Consider the following 23,818-nt stretch of genomic DNA (forward strand, 5'->3'; position numbering starts at 1 on the left):
TCTAGTTCCTCTGCCCCTTCGGAATCCAGCTTGTACTTCTGGGAGTTCTTTGTCCACATACTGGTGAAGCTTACCTTGTAGGATTTTGAGCATAACTTTGTTAACATGTGAAATGAGTGCAGTTGTATGGTAGTTGGAGCATTCTTTGGCACTGCCCTTCTTTGGGATTGGCATGCAGACTGATCTTTTCCAATCCTCTGGCCACTGCTGAGCTTTCCAAATGGCAGCCCTGTCTACCCTTGGGCAAACTGTACAGTCCAAGGAAGCCCTAAGAAGAAGAGAACGGTGAACCACTTCTGAGTACTCACGATGTAGAAAACCTTGACAAGGGTCACCATAAGTCACAATTGATTTGGAACACTATTATTATTATTATTATTATTATTATTATTATTATTATTATTATTATTATTATTATTATTATTATTATTATTATTATTATTATTATTAGTAGTAGTAGTAGTAGTAGTAGTAGTAGTAGTAGTAGTAGTAGTAGTAGTAGTAGTAGTAGTAGTAGTAGTAGTAGTAATCATGAGGAGTGCACTGGCCAGTCACTAAGGGAAAGCCTGGCTGAAGAGAAAGGGGCCTTCACCTGTTTGGAGAAGGGCAGAAAACATGGGGCCAGCCTGGCCATCTGTGTGAGGGAGTTCCAAAGTCTGGGAGAAGCAGCTGAGAAGGCCCTGTACCATGTCCCCACCAAACATGCCTGTGAAGGTAGTGAGAGAGAGAAAGGCACCTACAGATGATCTCAACACCCAGCTAAGTTCATAGAAGGAGCAACATTTTTGAGATAGCTTGGACCGAAGTAAATATGGTGTTTTAATTATTTAAGCTGCCTTGGGTCTCTTTTAAGAAGAAAGACAGGGAGAAAGTATTTTAAATAAATAAAATAATAAATAAATCTAGCCATGGAGATGGGAGAAGGGAATGTGTAGCATGGTGGGGCAGGAACCATGGGTGACAGGATGACAGGGGTAGTAAACTGTGCCAGCAACAAGAGGGTGAACCTCTCCCTCTTCCCTCTCTCACCTCACTGTCACATCTTGCCACCTATCCTCCCATTTGCATTCCATTCCCTCTTGTCTGATCCGCTGGTGCTCCTCCTATTCTAAACAGGCCTGGAACTTTAACAAGTGCTGTGGTGGGGCTTTGTTCTTCCACAGACAAAAAAAAATCTGAGCAGGGGCTCCTTCTCTCCATCCCTGTAGGGGCCCTACCAAACCTCAGAGACCAATTTGACTTTATATCGTCTATGGGGAAGAAAATTTTAAATGCCATTTTCCTGCATTGCTGAATCTTTAGCATATCACACAAGCTTTCACAAGGTATGATCAGAGTTGCACTCAGTGTCTACATGTTATATGCAAGTGACTCAAACGTACAGGAAATGTCACCAATAATTATGATACTGCCCTTGACTGCATTCAACAAGATGCATCTGCAGCTCTTGAATGAAGTGAATGGAAAACTTAGTGAAGAATAAGAAGCCATGTGGATAAGAGAGCTGTTGATCTTTTGTGTGTTACTCAGCATTATATTATTGTTTCATTGCTCTTCCTCTGAATATTACCACAAAGAACATAGAAATAGAAAAGGAAATTGTTAGCTCTCTGCACATTTTTATTTTTTCCATAGAGTCTATATTTTACTTTCCTTCATAGGCATTTTTCCTATGTCCCGATACTGGTTTTGGAAAGCAGAATCACTTGTGCCATGCAATTATATCACGGACAGATGCTGTGCCTGTAACTGCTCAGTGTGGTGCAGTGGACTGAGTGATAGACTAGGATTCAGACGGCCTGGGTTTGAATCCCCACATAGCCACACACTGGGAGTCTGGAACATGTAAAGCTATTCCTTTAATATCTCACCTTGAAAGTCCTACATATAATGTCTCACAAGCAAGCACACTGGCCCCCTGGGATAGTTCACAGAGTCAGCAGGAGCCTGGTGCCTTCCTTAAACATTTCATGTTGTCTTCCCATGCAATCTACTCTTTTTAGACCTCTATCATTGGGAGAATGGCATCTTATAGTGTTATGATTAGAGGTGGGGGTATACTCCCACACAGATGGACATACCATCCACTCATGCATCCACTGGTGGCGGTGGCTCCCCTCTCCCTTCCAATCGCTCTGGAGCTCCTGGTCGGCTATCCTCTCCTGGCAGAAGGAGGGAAGACAAGTCTCCCTGCCAGGCTGATGAGTGGATACCCGACCAGGAGCTCCAGAGCAATTGGAAGGGAGAGTGGAACTGGCAGCTGTGGCAGATGCATGAGTGGATGGTCCTGCCCCAGGACGCTGAACCCTCATTACAACCAGCTGTGTGGGGTTATTTGTATTCATATACAAATACAAATGCCCCCATCTCTAGTTATGATATGTACTTTCATAGATGTTATGCAGTAATTCCCACAGATCTATCAGTGGAAAACACATTATGCATGAGGAAAGGCAATTCTGGATCCAAGACAAAGTTTTTTTCCCCAACTTAAATTATGGCAAAAATCTATGCTACAAAAATGAGATTGGTTTGACTACTTTTTATTAGAAATTAAGCAGTACAAATAAACTGCATGAACAGATGCTGGGGGTGGTAGGGTGAAACTGAAATAGTATAGTGGCCTAAATCCTCTTACTTAATTATACTGGCATAGTACAAATGATAGAGGTGAATTACCCCAAGTTAAGAAATCACCGTATATATTAGCAGTTGCATACTGAATTGTATGACACAGCATGCAATTGATAATATCTATAGTCATTTCTTAACTTGGAGTAATTCACACTGCATAGTTACTCAAGAGGATTTTGGCAAATGGATCTTAAGGTATAAAACGTAATGGAATGATCTTCAACACAGCAGGTGACTTGAAACAGAATCTATACACAATCAGGTGTAGACAACAAATGCAAACAATTATGTTTAAGTGGCTGTGTCGTGCCTATAAACTGTAAATGTAAGGACTTAAGTCCCATGGATTTCAGTAGGAGAGATGTGATACTTAATGCCCTGTCAAAATCAGCAGGACTTTAAAGAGCTTAATTTTTACTTGATTATGCCATAGTTGGATAGCTTGATAAATGTAGTCCTAAAATATGCACCAAGTGTGCTAAATCCAGGCATATGTCAGTGAACTTCTGTTTGGAATGAAGTTTGTCCTTCCCTCCTTTCCCGTGCAGCCCTAGCATAAACACACACAAACCCACTGGAGAATCCTGTGATTATTTGAAGCAGACAAGTGGGTGCAGAAGAAAGCAGAAATTTGGTCTATCAGTGGTACCTATTCTGCTTGAAGACAAAGTTCAATGCAAACTATGGTTGAGTTCATTTAAAAAGCCAAAACAGTATAATCAACGCTTCCCAAAATAATATAATCAGGATAGCACAAGGAATAAATCACTGGTGCTCTCCATCAAATTTCATGTACAGAATTTAAGGAAAGTGTTTAATAAATTCAGTTTTCCCACCTGGAAGCAACTTTGATTTCAATTCCTTGCATGTGTGTGGAATAAGTACTAGCTGCTCAAGTACAAAACTAAGCAGAAAATGAAAACAGTACTACAGAAAAAGACTGGAAACTCCACAGTCTGATTCTACTCATATTTCAGTTTTCCGCATTCACTCCCCATATTCTGAGCTGAGATGTCACCTTCACTCTGTAGTTTAAGTTCCAAGCTCCAGCATAGGTAGACTTCCCATTTGATGGATTGCATTTCAATATAATAAGCATGCATGCAGACAGAACCATGACTTATGGCAATTTATCACCTTACCTGTCATATTGCAGTATACAAGAAACGGGCCCAAGGGACCACTCCCATCTGAATCAATATAGTAAAAGCTTGAAGTGTTCCCTCTGTGCTTATAGGCTTCACAAGATTGCTCATAAATAGCTGTAAAAAATATCTTGCATCACAAACATAATGGCATCATTTGCATTTCATTTAGGGCATGAACAGTTGTGTGAGTGGTGAAGTAAAATATACAATGCATGTGTTCAAAGCTCAGGGAAATAGCAAGGAAATCACACCTTTAAAAATTGCACTATTTTTGACATAAGTAAACAATGTTTACTGCTATCAAAAGAAACTAAGTGGGCATTTCTCTTTGTCTGCTCAACAACAGAATTTACCTAGAAGATAGCTAGAGGAATTGGACGAACAGCTAAATAGCCCAATAATGGAATGTCAAGAAAAAAAATCAATGTAAATAAACACTCTCTGTCATCAATATACAAAAAGAAAAAAGGACAATGATCATTAACCATGCTAGTTGATTTGATTTCAATTTCGGCAGATGTCATTTCCAATTTTAGATGTGCTTGTTGGGCATGCTGGGAAAGAGCTGTGTAAGACTTCTAAAAATTTCATGCAGGATCTTTAAGATCCTTTCACTTTGATCCATAGATCCATTTCCTTAACAACAGGATCTGAATGCAAAGCTCTCCACACATCTGTCAGTCAAAATGAGAGCTGATCATTGGTTCACTGTGGTCTACAGAAAAAGATTTTGTTTTGAAGCAAACCTTGATCTCAAAAGGTTCTCAGAACAGAACAGAAGCCTACTGGATTTGCTAGTATAAGCATCTAACTGTGTTAGAGACAAGGCACCATCACTTTTAATCAGAATGCCACATGGGACACTTGATCAGTGCCTTCAGCAGCTTTAAAAATAATAACAGAAAAGCACCTTGTAGCATAGGCTACCTTACCATTTGGCAGCAGCCTCAAGCAACAGTATTAAGGTATCCCAGCAGGGCAGCACATTGTTATTTATTTTGCTATTAGTTTATTTGTACTGCTAAGGATGACAAGTATCACCTACAGGATTTTCAGTCTCATGTGCCAAAATAATATGGCTAGATTTGTGTGGTAGGTATCTTGACTTTGGTGAATTTGATGCTTTGCTTCCCCCCCCCCGCGCAAAATGGCTTCAACTCCCCCTACAAAAGGGATGGCCACATGTACATCAACAGGCAGGGGAAAAAACCAAACCAAAAAACAATAACAGGGTTGTTCCTGGACCATTTCTAGGAGATGAGTGGTCTTTCCACTGATGCTGGGATCATACCATTGGATCCCAGTGTATTTAAAGCTATCAACTATCAATATGTTTATTGGTTTAACTGTTTTTAAATTTGTAATGCCACCCAGAGTAGACCTTTGGTCTAGATGGGCAGGGTAGAAATCCAATTAAATAAACAAACAAACAAACAAAAAACATGGAAACTCTGGAAATGCTACAAACAAAATGAATTGCACACTTTTTTGCTTATGCACCTAGCTAATTAAACATAGACACAGACACACAGAGAGAGACAGAAAGATAGACACACACTCCTTTCTAGGCAGCTGAAAAAACTAGCTGACCAAGCTTTAATTTCAAAGATAAGTGGTAGCGATTTTGGTTTCCTAGTCTCTCCTACAGACTTTAATGTGTAACCATCAAGCTCTAGAAGTATGAAAAGGCCTTTGATGTAAACTTGTAGAAATTGATCCATGTGTCAAGCCTCACAATTAAACAGCTCTCAGTTACTTATCAAAATATACCTAAGCAATAATATCTGAAGTGGATTAGTTCAACTTTTCAAAATAATGAAATATCATTCCAAAATCATATTGTAGAAGATTGTTGTTTGTAAAATGATATTGTTTAGTTCATTGACTGTTCTTAATGTATTTTGTCTAACAGAAATGTTCAGGATGAATAACTTATTGCTAAAAGAAGAGGAAAATACAATTTTTCCTTATTGTTTTTTTTTCCTACTGATTTTTCATCTGATTGGGGCTTAGGATGGGGCTACAGTAAATCAAAAAGTAGACAAAAACCTTGTTACTCAATGCAAAAAGAAGAGTATAAAATTCTCATCAGAAGGATAGTTTTGAAGTGTTGTACTGCCTGACACAAATTGTGATTTTATGATACAGAAATTAAAAGACAGATCAGTGGTATAATTTACAGTAGAAGTGCGAAGACTAATCAAAGTAGTTAAACATTCACTGACTTCTTGGTGTCACTGTTCTGAAACAGAACATGAGGACATAAGAAGTGGCTTACTTCAACTGATCAAACATTTTCATCCATCAGGAGTCTACCAAGGACAGTTCCAACAAGGGCATAACAGAGACAGGCAGCCTTGCCATTTGAGATAAAGATAGTCAATTCACTCCAATGCCTGTGTCACTCATGCATACTCTCACTAGGCAGAATGTGGATCATACATTTATCCATGAACATCCTGCCCTGAGGTACTACAGTTTTGGTCACACATATTTGAAGAATTGGAAGCTACTACAAACCAAAATATCTCACTGTCACTCATATTTGGTTTATTACCCCTCTTTTATTGGGATAATACTGATCTGTTACACTGAAAACTGATCATCTCTCTGTGCCTGCCAGCCTGACTTGTGATAACTTCTAGATGGAAACATGTTAAGAACCCATCTATCTTGCAATGGAAATTGAAGGTCTGGCAGACTGCACTCACGGGAAAACACATCCACATCCTCAGAACATCTATAGATCCCTCTGGCTTCCTTACTAATTATAGGAACATAGACTTAGCAGCCCCCCTTGTCACAGGGTGAACTTTGAAAGGAACCTCTGTCATTATAAGCTATTTACCTTCCCCCTTCTCTTCCATCAGGTGCATTATTATGTACCTCTCTGTCATTTAACTGATATATCCTTGGTCTGTCTTCTTTTTACTAGTATGTCTGCAACTTGTCAACTGCCAAAAAACTTGGTTGTCCCAACCCAAGAAGACTTGAGGGGGTTGTGACAGCTGGGTGAGATTCCTTGATTCTTGTTGACACTGAAGCAAGGGGCTTTTGTTTTCTCATTTAAGGCCTCCACAATTTATGCAAAAACAGTTCCTCTTGGAAAGTAAAGCAAGCACACATAAAAAACAGAAGAGGACAGGATGAATGTAAAAAAAAAAAACCATAAACAGTCCAAAGTTTGACACTGTCAAATGGCCATGAGCTGTTTTTTTGTTTGTTTGTTTGTTTTTAACACAAGCACAATTCCACAGCAGAAAACCTTCTCCAGTCCTCAGGAGGAAGGAGCACAATGTGGTGATTTCTCATTCTCACAAGTATGAGACAACCCAAGGATTTCCTCTCTAGTGTTTACCAGTAAGTCCAACTCATTCCCTAATTAAACTGTGGAGTTGTTTTCAATCTGGACCTAAACAAAAACAACAAACAACGAACAAACAAAACCAACAAAGACACACACACAAAAATCCCCATAACTTAAACTCCTATTCTAAAATATATATATTTTAAAATGTTGATAAAGTATTTCACTTACATGAGTGACATGTAGCCCCCATATAACCTGTGTTTGCACAATTGCAGTAGAAACTATTCCAAGACTGAGAGCATTCACCCCCATGTTCACAGTAATTAGGCAGACATCTATAAGGAAGAAAGGAAATGTGGACATAATATTAGCTGAGACATGGTCGGAATACATAGACATACAGCTTCATGTAATCCCATCTGAAATCTTCCCTCATTCATGGAACTGGAATCAGAATTCACAGCCCACTTTCAGAGAGAAGAATGAGCAGACTTAGGGATCCTAAGGTTGGAAGTTACACAAACAAGACAGTGCAGTAAGAAGAGAAAAAACAGAACTCAGAAGGAGCTTTAAAAACTATTTAAATCAGGTCTCACCTGTTTCGAGTCATTATAAAAATGGCTGAATACACTACATATAACGGTAGATTAATTTGATGGGAATTGTGCTTTTTGGAGCAACAGCAAGTTTTTTACACTCCTCTACCAGAGGAGGTAAAATGCTGCTGCTGTCACCATCAACTCTCCCTTCCCCCTTGCAGCCAGCCAGTTTCAGACTGTGTCTCTTCCTTCACCATGACTGTTTGTGTGTGTGTTTTGTTTGTTGTGTGTGCCAGCTGCAAATCACCACCCAGCTCTCTTTCATGTGTCAGTGCTCACAAGACACTGCTGTGTATGTGAAGACTTTTCTAGCACAGGCCTACTCGGCTGTTTCCCATTGCATTTCCAACACACATACACGCCTCCCCACCTGCCTCTCTGAATTCCAGCCTTGGATTGAAGAGACAGTACATGGGTTTGGTGGGGGTGTCCCTCCAAAAATATTCAATTAAATGTTTGTTTCAAGGGAATGCAAACAGCGATTCAAATACCACATGACTTGGAGTTGATTTAAATTAATTTCCCTGTATACCAACACATCTTCATAATGATTGCTTTTTTTGTAAATGAGCCCTCAGCCTGCTCTGTAAAAGCTCAACAGAATGGACTATTGGCCAACTGTGAAAGAAAATGGAGGAAGGACGACTTTGTGGAATAGAGTGGATCCAATGAAAAGGGAGAAGAAAAGGCACATAGATAGACAAAGAAAGATTTTATTTATTCATGTCTAAGACCTGTCTTCTTTTCCATTCCTGGAGATTTATTAAAATAGCTTCCAGTGTGAGTCAAGAATTAACTTAATCAGACAATGAGATTGATCTCTCTTTTTTTGCCACTTCATAAAATGAACCCCAGGAATTGATTGTGCTTAAATCATCAATAATACAGAAATAATAAGTCAAAATATGCTAACATAACTCTGTTCAGGTTGGCTAATGAAATGAAAAAGAATTATTGTCCAATCAAAGTGATAAGATAATGTGCCTTTACTACATCTATGCCAGGAGTGGGAAAGTTCTGAAAGCCTGAGAATTTTTCAGATGCATGTTCCTGTGGGAAACACAACAGCAACTCTACATGAAATCTGATGTCATTGGGGGAGTGGGGGAGGGGACAGATCTGAGAAGACTGAGGTGAGATATGATAGCAGTCTTCCAGTGTCTGAAGGGTTGCCACAGGGAAGAGGGCATTGATTTATTCTTCATTGTGCCTGAGGGTAGGAGAAGAACCAATGGGTGGAACCTCATCTGAGGACATCCAACCTGGCAATAAGGAGGAATTTCTTGATGGTGAGAACCATTAAGCAGTGGAACAGCTTGCCTCCCAATGCTGTGGGTGCCCCATCGCTGGAGGTTTTCAAGAAAAGATTGGACAGCCATCTGTCTGGGATGGTATGAGGTCTCCTGCCTTGGGCAGGGAATGGGACTAGACCTCCAAGGTCCCTTCCAACCCTACAACAATTCTATGATTCTATGATCTTCTGTTAAAACAAATTATGGCCCTTGCCTAGACCATAATTTTTATTTTTTTTTGCCTTTTGTGTACTGCTGATTGGGAAACTCTCAAGAACTGTGTTTTTGATCAGCACTTCATACAAAGAGAAAGAAAATATTTTAAAAACATTATATATAAGTGATTCAGCACAGCAGTAATTATCTAGCAGAAGTTCTTTTTTAAACTTTCCCTTTTCCTTTGTTCAATTTGCCAATATCCTCAAGTGGCTCATTTATTAAGCCATTTCACAATACTGGAAATTGACAGTGGAAGGAGCCTTGGAAGTGTTGACAGCTGCAAGGTTCAATTTTGGTCCATCCTCAGTCATCAAACATACTGGAAATTGTATGAGCACACTTACCTTTTCCAAAAAAAGAGTAGAAGCCCCTGATAGGGGCTCAGAAGGGTAAAGGTATGGGCTCTCTGAGGGTGGATTGGTTTGTTCTAGCCATCAGATTATCTGATCACCAGAAAAAAATCATGAGTCTGCTTGCTCCCACAGTGCACAAAACAGCAGGACAAATGCCTGTCTCATCAAGCCAAAGTAGTTTGTTTGTTTAGTTGCTTTATTTAGGAACCAAATAATAGGTATGAAGGGAAAAGGGTGTTCCAGGATGCTATTGATAAAGGTTGAAATAACGGTAAAATGTAAATATATTTCTTCAGTGTTTAAAGACCAAAGTAACTTTTTTAGACTCTTGGTTTTCTTGTCCCACACACTATAAACTCTCTAGATAAACTTCTCTTAATAAACTTTAGAGCAGACTACTTTTCTTGCACAGCTCTCAAACTTCCTTCCCCTGCAATCTCTCCAATCTAACTCGGTTTCTCAAAACTAAACTCTAAACTGCCACTCAGACCAGACCCTCTCCCAACCATTATAATCAAGAATCAATTGGCCTTCAGTCATTCAACTGCCAATTAAACTAGCACTCCATACATACATATTCACTACTCATGCATACATTGCTGTTCTCACACAAACCTGGTATAATTGATTATGGATAAATGTATACATTGAGAGTTTAAGAAAGGGCAGAATCACCACACCTTAGGAGAAAAAAAACAAGGTTAAGAGGTGATAAAGAAATACAATTAATGGAGGAGTATGCACAGAGTACCTGGGGAGGTACATGCAGCCTAGAAACCCCAGTACTATATACTCCTGTGTTACATATAGAGAATTCAGTAAACATCAATATATAAAGTAACTTTGAAAGGAGTGATTTTGAGTAGGAAATATGTTTTGGTGAATGGTGTCCAACCTCTTCCCAGCGATAAAGATTGTGTATAGTTATTTAACAAAACTGTTTGGATTTGGGGGACTAGAATATAGAAACCCTACTTAAAAAACAGGTTCAACTGCTGCTATTATAATATATAGCTATTTCTGATTGTAGAATAACATTTTGTTTATGCCTGAGGAAAAGAAAGAAAACAGACCTCATTTTATTCATATTTAAATGCACATTATATATAAAAATACAGCTCAAAAGCAAAAATTGCATACTGTAGATAATCAGAAACTAATCTGCTGGAGAACACCTTGATTCTGACTATAAACATGCCCCTTCCAGCAGACGGAGAGTGTAGAATTTAAACATTTACTGTTATCTACTAAGATATTGCTGTGCAAACTTCTTATCAAGCTTTACAGTTCCATGGAACAATGCAAACTTGGAAGGAATTCCTAATATTAATGAGAATATTTTCATCAGGCTGTGCTTACCCTGAGGAGAAATCCATGTTGTCTGGATACCAAAGACAATTTGTGTGCTTAGCTCAGCTACACATTCCACAGAGGACTTGAGTTAATTACAGCAAAAAAAGTCTCACTCAAGGGCCTCGCCCAATAACGTCATGAGTCATGCAACTGACCGTTTGTCCATAAAAATTAGTTTTGCCAGAGACTTACTGAGTGTAGCCATAGCTTGAGAAAACAAGAAAGCAGGAAAGTACATAGCAAATGTAGGTCAAGAAACTCTTTTGGGGAAAACAGATTAGGGAAGGATACGTTTCAGAAGAAAAGCAACTGCTAGGAACAGGGGAATACACCTCCTGCAGCATCTCTTCTATAATCTCCCACCCCTCAGCGTACACTGCAAGTGAGAAGCAGCTGTTAGGTGAAGATTATATGTGGCCAAGCCATGTAAGCAATGACATCCAGAATAAGAGATGAACTTGCATAGACCCAAACTTTCTAGCATCGCCAGCGTTCAAATTACTGTCCACTCTGCTGAAAAATAAACCCACTCTTACCTGTCTATAATGCCACAGAGGTCTATCTGAAGGTCACTGAAATTTCCTACTGAGTTCTGTTGGACTGAAATTAAATCTATTGCATTGTTCCCAATGGAAATTTGCTTCATACATCCAAGGAAGTTGCCAAATGGATTTTTACATTCTGAACTGTTGGCATTAGTAGGACATCCTGAAACAAATAAAACATTAAAAAAAAAGTTAAGTAGTGGAGGAAAGATTAAATTGAATCTCATTCATATTTTCTTGGGAAGTCAGGAACAGATGGGACAGTATTCCTTCAATTTCTTGAGAAACATTTCAGGGGAAAAATTTATAAGCTTTGTTCAAATCATTTAGCAAAGTATCCAGTCAACACCATCTGTTAATAGAAGATGTGATTCCCCCCTTCTTCTTTCAGAGGACTAGAAGATTCTCCCAGTTGGGGAGGGAGGGAGGGCTCTAGAAGGAGGGAAGGAAGAGAAAATCTCATTGCTTGCATGGAAGTCTGCTTATGTGAAGTTCCCTTTCACCCTTAGCCGCTGAAATGTATGCTTAGTTATCACTAACAATGTTTCATTTAAATTATTGGGAATGAATTAAAGGTGAAGATAAAGGTTCCCCTTGACAATTAAGTCCAGTTGTGTTTGACTCTAGGGGCCAGTGCTCATCCCTGTTCGTAAATCAAAGAGCCATCATTTGTCCATAGACACTTTCCGTGATCATGCAGCCAGCATGACTAGACACAGGATGCCGTTACCTTCCCACCAAGGTGGCACCTATTCACCTACTTGCATTTTCATGCTTTCGAACTGCTATGTTGGCAGGAGCTGAGACAAGCAATGGGAGCTCACCCCACTGCACAGATTCGAACTGCCAACCTTCTGATTGACAAACCCAGTGGCTCAGCAGTTTAACTTTAACCCACAGCACCACCTGTATCCCTGGCTCCTCTTATGTCCTATCAGAAAATCACACCGCAGTTAATGCTTCGACTTCTTCATATTAAATTACTAATCACTAGAGTAGGGGAGCTCTGAAATGCTGGGGTGAGATGCCCTCTGTGTTATAGCCCTCAGTCAACCCTCCAAGAGGTTCACCAAGTGCCAAAAACTGTAGCATCATCAGAGACAACTGTCTCGACCGTCTTACAAGCTAACACCACTTGTCTCAGTACCCTGTCGCTCACCATCAATCTCTGACATGCCTCTTGCATGTACCTAGGTTATGCACCTGATCCCAGGCACCCATCACATCCTTTACTACGCTGCCACCAATTGATCTCTTTACCACCTATGTTTACTGTGAAAGACTGAGGTCCATTCAGTACTTAACTTTGAAATAAGAACAGGTTTATTCATTACAAGTTGTTTCATGAATAGTTCTTAAGCACATTCTTAAAGTTACACAAAGTGTCCAGTATATTCCTTTAACCTCTTCTATACTTAACTAATACAGATAACACCCTGACTGTTCACTCACTAAAATCTCTCTTTGCCACAAAACTCCCAAACTATCTCTCTATCTCTTCAAACTCTCCACTCCTTTTTCTCTATATCCCCTACTCTCTGCTTCAGCCCCCCTTCCACGTAGCTGGCTCCTCCTCCCAACAGCTACCTCTTGGTTCATGCAAATGCACTGCTGAATATGCATGACAGGGTGACAGCTACAATATCTACCAGTGAAAACCTCTTACTTGCTGGCTGCATGGCTGTCAGTGCATAAAACTCAGAGCCTAAGTATTCCTATGATACAGCTTACCCTTGGCTGCCAACATTGTCACAGGGGCATTGGAAGAGAGAGTTTGCCTTTTACTAAACACAGTTTACAATATAGCTATTGATTTTTGAATATGAAAATCATTATATTAAAAATGCAGTGTTGACTTATACTTTCTAAATGAGCAGAGGGAATAATATTTGAACTCAATCAAACTATCAGCAAAATAAAATAAAATAAAATAGGACTTAATTCAAGGCCCACAAGATGCTCACAGAAAGGAATTTTTTTAAAAAATGGATTACGGTAAGGAGCAAAGAGAAAGGTAACTTTTCATCTTTCTGTGTAATACCATGTTTAGTGTCAGATTGAACTACAAATGCTAATAGGCTACGGAACATGACATGCTTCTCCCCACTTCAGCTTTCCCCCCCTCACTAGGCAATGCTATCCTATGCACTAAGAAGCTACTTTGATTATTTAATCAAAAGCACTGGTCATATCAGTCGAAGGAACATGTTGTGTCATCATGTTAGCAGGCAATAATTTAAGCACACATTCATAATGAAACCTGTTTATAACTCAATGAATGAAAATCCCTTTCAGATTGAAATCTAACAACAACAAAAAGGAAGATGACGGAAATATAAAGATAGACCGTATAAAACCAGAAAGAGTGATAAAATCGGGATGTGCTCACAAAATTTCTCATTCTTGATGAGAAACACAGACTAGAAATTGCTAGCATTTGGGGAGCCCAAGTCAAGGAGCAGATTCCTCTCACCCATTCACCCCTGCTTGAAGGCTTATCTAATTTGTGCGAAATAATTTTTGTACAGAACTGCTGTCTTTTCTACTTGTGAAACAAAGCACAGGGCACAACTATCACATAAGGATGTGCTGATCAATTGGAAAGATGCAAACAACCCACATCACCACTGCTTCTTACATCCACCAAGCAAAGTGACAGCTATAGTAATCTGTTCTGTGGTCTCACCAATTTCAATGGTACAGGATGATGCTCTGTTACCCTCATGTACCTTATATCTCTGCAGTTTTTCCCAAATTTCCTCAGCAACCAGGATGGATGCCCCTCCCCTATGTTATGGAGGGAAATTGCAGCTAATTCCAAGAGGCCATCCATCTCTGCTTTAGACAGATAATATTGCATGTGTCAGGAACAGCCTTGATATTATAGATCACATCATTCAAGCTTCCTAGTGGAAGGAATGCTACATGGAAATTACAATAAAGTTAATCCTGTCCAGTTTTAGGCCACGAGTTTGCTTGTTATCCTTTTTTTTTAAATGGTAACTTAAAAAATCGTCTGTTATCTTGAAAGTGTTCTTGTGGCCCACATGACTGCCTGGAGCTTACTTCAGCAGTGATCAGGGTGGGAAATCTGCAGGCAGCAAAAACTGTATCCTATTGTCTAATTCTGTGCTTGGTTAACTGGGGTTGGAGGTGGCACCTCATTAGAAATAAGTTTAAAAAGCTGGAGAGGTGATTTAGATAAAAACTTAGGGAAAATGGATATGCTTCTGGATTTTACTAAACTGCACTATTTCCCCCCAATAATATTTGTATCTGTATTAGAACTGAGATTACACTTTCCAGAATTTAAATTCTTGGCTTGATCACAAAGCTCTTCCTCAGGGAGGTAGAGCTGTGGCTAATTAACTCAGTTTTCAGTGTTCCTGATACACTTTGGCTGACAAAGAGTCATAGAGGCACATGTGGCTAAAATCAGTGGTGCGTGGGGCCCACATCTCTTCTTGCCATCTTTGTCTCTGTCTCCTTCTCTCTACCTTTTGCCCAGCCAGCAGTGTGCTGGTGAAGACGCAGATGACTCTTGCCGTAGGTCGGAATTGATAATTTGCAGACATCTTTTGAAAACGGCTGAGGAGTACATGAAATTAAACAAAGCACTCCGTGCAATCCTAAAATTTCAGATTGCCCACTCCACTTTAATAAAAATAAGTCAAGACTTATACTGTGGATGTTATACAAACAAGCATGTGTTTTGGGCTAAACTGTATCTTTTCCTCACTTTGCAGCGAAGAAAATAGAAACTTGGAAGATGCATCATAACACACGAAAAGCTCTAACATAATGTATAACCAGACTCCTCAGGTGTTTTATGCTAAATCTTTGGTGTTTAGCATGCTCAGGACTTACATATAAGAGACAGTTGATAAATTAATATCTTTCTTTGCATAATAGGGTATTTATACATAAGAGAGAGAGAGAGAGAGAGAGAGAGAGACAGACAGAGAGAGAGAGAAAGAGAATCAAACAAGAGAAAATAATGACAGCAGAGAATCAAGACATGAAGAGGAATGAATACTCCTTGACTATCTGAAAGAGATATGCTGCATGGCTCTGTGCAGATGCAATTGTGGCAGTGAAGAATGGCTTCTTCATTGCCATTACTGTGATGGAGTAAGAGTTTCAATGAGCTCTATCCCAAGTTCAATTGGCTCTCCTCCATGTTTTCCACATTCATCACTCTAATCTCTATCCTACTCATCTCATCAGCAGTAGATCACTAGTACTGTAGAGATGGGCACAGACCTGAGTTTGGAAGTTCATGCTGGTTCGTACACGTGGCACCACAGGTGACATATATTCCCTTCCCCTGATTCCCTGGCCAATGACCCATTCACTGGTCAGAGCATGCTCCTCTCCTCCTCCTCTTCAGCCGTTTGACCTGTCCCCAGTAGTGGCATGGGGTTGCCTGTCCTGCCTCCTTGTCTGAGTGGGCAATCAGCCAAGGAGGTGGGGCAGGGCAGCTTGTGCTCCTGCAGGAGACTGGCTGAACAACCAAAGAGGAGGAGGAGAGGAGCACACTCGGGCTGGTGAGTGGGGGATCCAGCCAGGGAGACACGGGAAGGGAGGTTCTGCATGTTCTTGCCCACCTCTACTCACTAGTAAACTAAGCAACTGGTTTGACTGCTCACCACAGGAGGGGACAGGTGAGAGCGATCATTTCAATACACCTGGTCACATCCGTGTTCCAGAGATCCACCAAAACCTTGACAGGATCACCTGCCAAGACAGCCAGAAACTTCTCAAGAGTGGTCAGGAAACCATTAGGATCCATCAGTCTCCTAGGGTGGACCATTTTAATTACCCTTTACCCACCACTGCAGAGGCTCAGAGTTCCAACAAGCTTAAACCCTACTGGGTAGTAATCTGTCCACAATAATGGAATTACCAAAAGCTTATCCACACCCAGACCATAACCATCCTGCCTTTTAGAGAAAGTGTGCAGAGTATGCTATAGTAACAAAGAGGAGAAAAAATATTAAAAAAAAAAACAATGCACAAATTGTATTGCTGTTGTTCTTCACATCAATGTCAGCAGAAGGCAGGCAAAGGGAGTAAGGTTTACTTCTGCAACCTACCTCATTTTGTGCATTATCAGTTATATAATCAAGATGCACATTAAAAGGGTCATAAAGGACAAATGTAGGCTATCACAAAAGTCAAAAGAAAGGAAAAAGAATGTGACTGACAACACTAAGAAAGAAAGAAAGAAAGAAAGAAAGAAAGAAAGAAAGAAAGAAAGAAAGAAAGAAAGAAAGAAAGAAAGAAAGAAAGAAAGAAAGAAAGAAAGAAAGAAAGAAAGAAAGAAAGAAAGAAATTCCAAAACAAAACATCCCCCCCCAAAAAAAAAACCTTATGGCCAAACAAGATATATGAAGTCTTTGGATGTAGAAAGTAGAAACAGGCTCTTTATTCTGTATTTCTTTAAATGAGTCATTAAAAAGCTCTGCTCAATGTGTTTCAGCGAAGCCTTATTCAGGAGCCAGCTTCTTTATACTCTCTGCGCCTTTCTTTGGTCTATATCAGCTCCAAAAGTAATTGAAAGTTTTTGTGTCTCATTTATAAACTGGACTTCCATGGATGTACCAGTTCCTTTTGTTTTGTTAAACAAGATATACTGCATAGGTAAAGGTAAAGGTTCCCCTTGACATTTAGTCAAGTCATGTCTGACTCTGGGGTGCAATGCTCATCCCCGTTTCCAAGCCATAGAGCCAGCGTTTGTCTGAAGACCATTTCCATGGTCACGTGGCCAGTGCGACTAGACACGGAATGCAGTTACCTTCCCACCAAGGTGGTACCTATTTATCTACTCTCATTTTTACATGCTTTCGAACTGCTAGGTTGGCAGGAGCTGGGACAAGCAACACCAATCTTGCGGCGGCTGATCTTCTGACCTTGCAGCACAGAGGCTTCTGTGGTTTAACCCGCAGCACCACTTATGCCAAAAGACTGAATCTGCTTGCAATTAGTGATAGAGTTGTGTACTCAATTGAATAAACATTGGAAGGAACAGTGAGAAACATGCACAAACAGCAGGATAAATACCCTTCTATTTGATCCCTGAGTTGTATAGCTTTGTCTTTTCTTCTCATCAATGCTAGAGCTGAACATGCCTTTTTAACCACAATTACTTCTACCACCCATCAAAGACTCAGTTATGGATAATCAGAAAAGAAGTGGCAAAATGAGATGAAACTAACTTGTTATGCTCCCTCCATTCTGGGTTAAAACATCTGAATCCTCTGTTAGAGATCCTAATAATAACTCTTAATGTGCAACATACTTAGAATCATGCCTCAATATTTCAAACTTCTAGGATAACAGACAGTAACAAAATCTTATGCACTTTCTGTCTGTTTGTTGCTATTATTTCACAGTGATGCTTCTACAAATGTCAGTCAGGAATATACACATGCCAAGACAGTTGGGTCTGGCTGGCTATAGCTTCGTGGCGCAGTGGTTAAAACGCTGTACTGCAGCTAAAACTGTGCTCATGACCTGGGGTTCAAATCCCAGGTAGCCAGCTCAAGGTTGACTCAGCCTTCCATCCTTCCAAGGTCGGTAAAATGAGTACCCAGCTTGCTGGGGGGGTGGGCAATGTGTAGCCTGTATAATTAAAAATTGTAAACCGCCCGGAGAGTGCTTGTAGCGCTATGGGGCGGTATATAAGTCCAAAAAATAAAATAAAATAAATAAAATAAATACTGCAATTATTTTAATAAGATTATTCTTTTTAAAGTTAAATAAATGAACTGGAAATAAAAACAACCAGAACATGCACTTGCTATCCTGCAAAAGTCAAAAAGTAGGAATGGAATTTGTAAACCAGGCAGAGTCCCCTCTGGTTAGATGGGTAGTTTGTTTGTTTATTACAAACAAACAAACAAACAATGGGGATGTTTGGGCAAAGGATTTTCAAGTTGTGAGTTTTAAAAGTATAACTGTGTTATCACACAGATTAGATTAGGCATCCTTCAGTCTTGAGAGACTATGGTAATGTGCTCTGTATGGAGGACTTGGAACAGCATCTAGTGTGGCTGAGAAGGCCAATTCAAGAGTGACAATCCCTTTCATACTGAAGACAAATCCAGTCTGTCCCCTGTCCAGCTCCCTGATTTTGCTGCTTTCATGACTGTCTCTTTGCCTTGGCCTGCTGGACAAGGGTCTCTTCAAATTGGGAGCGGTCGTGATGCAACACCTGCCTCCAAGCTAAACACTCAGATGTCAGGGGTTCCCATCTGTTGAGGTCCATTCCTAAGGCCTTCAGATCCAGCATGCAGATATCCTTGTATCACAGCTGTGGCCTCCCTCTGGGGTGATTTCCCTGCACTAATTCTCCATACAGGAGATCTTTTGGAATCCGACCATCAGTCATTCTCACGACATTGCCAAGCCAATATAGACGTCACTGTTTCGGTAATGTATACATGCTAAAAATTCCAGCACGATCTAGGACTACTCTATTTGGAACTTTGTCCTGCCAGGTGATACCACAAATGTGTCAGAGACAACACATACGGAACATCCTCAGCTTCCTCTCCTGCCATGTACAAAGGATCCAGGACTCACTGCAGTACAGGAGTGTGCTCAGGACATAGGCTCTATAGACCTGGATCTTGGTATATGCCATCAGCTTCTTATTGAGCCATACTCTCTTTGTGAATCTTGATAACATGGTAGTTGCTTTGCCAATGCGTTTATCCAGCTCAACACAGATACCATGCAGAAACAACCCTAAACATACCTAGATTTAAAGTAGCTCATACAAATTGAAAAGACCAGTTTTGCTTATCTTGAAAGAGAATGGTTCATCCCACCTGCTTTTTTTTTTAATTTGGAAAGAATCCAGGCTGCAGGGGTTGAAATATTGATCTTCAGAAAAGGCCCTTCAAAAGGGAAAAGCAACCACTTTGTTATAATGCTGAGCATACTTGGAACAGCCTTACCAATAAGAGGATTCGAAAACAGATATATTGTTGCAGCTTCTTGGCCCAGGAAGGGGAATGTTTGGAGGGTAATTAAAAGTCACAAAAACACTAAAAAGACAGTTTTTTGGAAGAGTAAAAAAACCCATTGCTTTAAAGAAAGCAATGGAGTGACTCCTCCAAAAAGTGACATTTTCTTTTGAACTCATCCGTGAACAGAGGAAGAAGGAAAAGAATGAGGTAATACACTGAGAAAACCCAAAAGAAATGTCTATGAATCCCGAGAATTGAAGTTTTTTTCTTTGATGCGTGCCTATCACAGACTAAAGGTAAAAGGTAAAGGTTCCCCTTGACAATTTTTGTCCAGTCGTGTTCGACTCTAGGGGGCGGTGCTCATCCCCGTTTCCAAGCCATAGAGCCAGCATTTTTGTCCAAAGACAATCTTCCGTGGTCACATGGCCAGTGCGACTTTGACACGGAACACTGTTACCTTCCCACCGAGGTGGTCCCTATTTATCTACTGGCATTTGCATGCTTTTTGAACCACTAGGTTGGCGGGAGCTTGGACAAGCAACGGGAGCTCACTCCATCGCGTGGATTCAATCTTATGACTGTTTGGTCTTCTGACCCTGCAGCACAGGCTTCTGCAGTTTAGCCTTCAGGTACAGATTTCAACAATCCTCTGCCAAAGACAGAACTATAGTGAATACTACTAGCTTGCCATGAAACATAATGTTGAACTAATAATTTAAGAACCGTCAATCACATCATGATGCTCATTGCAACCCTCTGAAACTAAATATCATCAATGAAGTTTCAAAAGTCATGTTTCAAACAAAATGTATCTCACCTCCAAAGTAGTAAGTGTTTCCCGAAAGGATTTGTATTGGTATTGATGCATGAGAGGAAGAGCTTGCATCATTATCTACTATTAAGCTTACACGGTTCTTTTTAGCTGACAATGAAACCGAATGCCACTGTCCATTATGCAGCCCAGCACCTAGAAGAAGAAGAAAGAATTTCAAGCAATATTACAAAGAACAATATGGATTAGCTTCCATAACCTTTAGCACTACTGAGAAAAAGCGAGGAATCAGGAAGCATTTAATGTCAGCTTCTGTCAATCAACCGCCTCTCCTTTTTTCTTTGTTGTTGCCTTCTTTCCTGCTATTCAGAGATGGATTCAATATACAGTGTGATTCTGCATAAGTTCTAGTGAACAATTCTGATCATCAGAAGTCATGTTATTTCATTGTATTTTATTTTACGTAAACATCTATAGCCTGCTCTGTATCACAGGATCCCAGAGCTGCTTAAAAAGCCATAAAAACACAAGATATTTAAAACAATTTAAAGTCAAACAGAATTAAAACACTCAAACATTAAAAACATTGCACTAAAGCCTGTGCAGCCCATGATCCTCAATGCCCAATGGTTCTAATAAGTAACTATGTCTTGAGTTTGTGCTGAAATGATGCCCGTATCAATGCCAATCAAGCTTCCGAGGGGACGTCATTCCAGAGTCTGGGTGCGACAGCAAAAAAGAAACCTTTTTTTAAAATGTAAACAATCAATGAACAGAGTATTTGATGCACAGGAAAGGAAATACTGATTGGGCAACAACCTGAATTATCCAAAGACACCTTCAATTAGTGCCCTAACATGCCTATCCATCGGAGAAATTGACAAATAACTACTGAAATAACATAATGAACCATATCCAATGCGTTGATACATGCATACTCATGGTGATGCCAAATATCCATAGGTGCATCATTGCCATCAGGCAATAAATCAACAACAACAACAACAACAACAACAACAACAACAACAACAACAACAACAATAATAATAATAATAATAATGTATTAATAGTATTCAAGTCAGTTTTCTGGTTTTAACTATGAAGTTTTAATAGCCTAAATTCTGTTGTTTAGTGTAGTAAATTGCACAAGAGTAGACCCAGTCAATCAATAAGGATTTGTTGACTCCTCCACAAATTCCATTGATTCATATAGGCGTACTTAACTACAAGTTCCCTTAGATTCCTTACTATGCTAAAGTCTGAATTAATGGAATTTACAGAGGACTTAACTAATTACCCATTGATTCAATGGGCCCATTTTAGTGTGATTTAATAACAGGGTTTTGGCCAATAAACAAGTTTCATTGGCTGAAATTGTGTTGATTGTGTAATTTGCAGTAGAGTAAACCAACTGAACCAGCGGAAGGGGTTCAACTATTCTAGTTGCAAATTATTAAGCTACATAGCAGCTGCTGCCTGATATTCTGTTCTTTGGCAGGATGCCAGGGCAACAGCTATATAAGGCAAATGTACAAAGAACATTATATTTCAAAAGGGATAGTCATCCTATGCTCACCACAACCATTTGTAGTTTAATGAAACTTTTATGACAAAAGTAGATTAAAACAATCCTAAATTTTGATCTTCTTAAAGTTTATCAAAGTCTAAAGTTAATAACTGGTAAATTTTAAACGTATCTAATATCTTCCTTTAAAACCTCTATCTTCTGAAATACCAGGTGTCCAACTGACAACAAGGGAGAAATTATGTATATAAAGATCCTCCTACATTAGAAAGGTGTGCTTTATTGCAAGCTAATCATTTATAAATTTACTGGTCATTTTTCTCTGTTTTAATGCAGACAAAAAGATCTGTATGAATCGTTGATAACAAAGTCTCAGAAGTGTGTTCAAAGTAATATGCTCTGATTTAATTATCACATATTGTATGTGTGAAAGCCAGGCCATAAGTCTTTGCCCGTAGGGGAAGAAACCTGTCCAACCATCCATAATTTAATTACTCAATCTCCAGTTGCAGACTTGATTTGCTCCAATGAATGTAGCTACTGTAAACACTTCAAAGACACCAGGAAAAAAAAGGAAGTTCACAGTATGGTTTTGTTAGATAACTTTCTGCTGAGGAAAGCAGGAGTCTTATAGAAAGATTTAACATTCTACAGATGCTACAGCAAACAAACTTCAATTTGCAATCATACAGGCTTTCTACCCTCAGTCACATGATATAAATAACATAAATTCTGCCTCAACACAGCACTTTGATTTTTGTTGTTAGGGAGCCTCAGGTTGTTGGAGAATATTTTACAGATTTTGATTCATGTCTGTAGTTCAGGAGTTTGTCAGAAACGCATGTCAGGAAGCCAGTTAAAACTGACAGTGCATTCCGGAAACCTGTTAGAAGAGGCGCTGAACTAAGATGGTGTCATTAACATGCATGTAATTGCGCTGTGATTTAAACTGCTCCAGAGGAAGTCAGATACATCACAGTAAACTGCACATCAATGACACTCTTACCACAAAATTAACATTTTCAGAAGGTGAGCCCAGGGAAACCTGTTAGTTATAAATTGGCAGATTCCTTCCATTATTTATTTGAGTTAGTTAGCATACATAGCAACTGATCCTGCTGCTACTAAAATCAACAGAAAGCCTTCCTTTCTGGGATGAACACCTTATGTAAATTACCAACTGGAGGCTGAAGCGCTTCTGGCAATGAGTCCATTCTTTCAAATGTTATACTTCTGTTGTCATTCATTATGCAAACTTGTAATTTTTGAGATATGGAAACTTATTGGAACAAAATTGGACTTCTACCCTGCTATCTACATAGCACAGATGTTCTACATGAGAAGACTCAACAAGATCTGAGCAAGAGTTTACTACAAGACTTCAGAGAAGGGCTTAGGGTGTTTGAATTGGTAGTTTCAATTCTAGCCATTGAAATATGTTTTGTTAGGCTTGCTCACGTTTCTAATTTTGCTAAAAACAGGACTGGTCTTTCTGGGCATGACTAAAAACAGGCTAGTGCTCTTTTCAGTCATTCATATCTTCCTAGGCACCATTTGGTTGTCCTAGTCTTCAAGAAAGATGGCTAAGCTACATCATTACCCTAGTAACACAAGCATTATGCTGCTTAGTATCAGTATCTAGAGAACACAAGCAGAAGGGTGCTACTTGACTCAGGTGCTGCTAGGGACTTCCCATGAGCATCTGCTTGATGTACAGTTGACCCAGCAAGGCTGTTGTTATGTTCTCATAAGCTACTACACAGATTTCATTCAAGTTTGATTGGTTCTTTACCCTATCTCCTTTGTGCATTCCAAACATATGTACTGCACCAGGTAGTATCGATTGCATAGGTAAATTCCTCTATGTCATGACACTGGTATAGGAGAATTCCGTGTAGGCATTGAATTAATGCCGATAGAAGGAAGAGTAGAGCCTTAGATGGGTTCACGTCTGAACAACTTATAGCTCAAGAACATCTACCTGCATTTTATCTCCAACAGTTCACAACCAATACAGCTTGGGAAACTCACAGTTTATAATAAGCATACTACACATTAAGTGAACATTACAGCACTATAGTACATTATAAGC

The 23,818-nt window shown here is 39.6% G+C and overlaps 1 protein-coding gene across 1 annotated transcript in view; it reads right to left on the reverse strand.

Moving 5' to 3' along the window:
* CNTNAP4 (contactin associated protein family member 4) overlaps positions 1 to 23,818 on the reverse strand; it is a 341,638-nt gene that overhangs the window by 85,949 nt on the left and 231,871 nt on the right. The window contains exons 9-12 of the mRNA XM_072992357.2: positions 20,247 to 20,396; positions 11,445 to 11,616; positions 7,321 to 7,427; positions 3,777 to 3,896 (exon numbers count right to left, since the gene is read on the reverse strand). Coding sequence (XP_072848458.2) covers positions 3,777 to 3,896; positions 7,321 to 7,427; positions 11,445 to 11,616; positions 20,247 to 20,396 — 549 coding nt within the window. The remainder of the gene's footprint in view (positions 1 to 3,776; positions 3,897 to 7,320; positions 7,428 to 11,444; positions 11,617 to 20,246; positions 20,397 to 23,818) is intronic.

Source organism: Pogona vitticeps, chromosome 2 (assembly GCF_051106095.1).
Source record: "Pogona vitticeps strain Pit_001003342236 chromosome 2, PviZW2.1, whole genome shotgun sequence".
Taxonomy (NCBI): domain Eukaryota; kingdom Metazoa; phylum Chordata; class Lepidosauria; order Squamata; family Agamidae; genus Pogona; species Pogona vitticeps.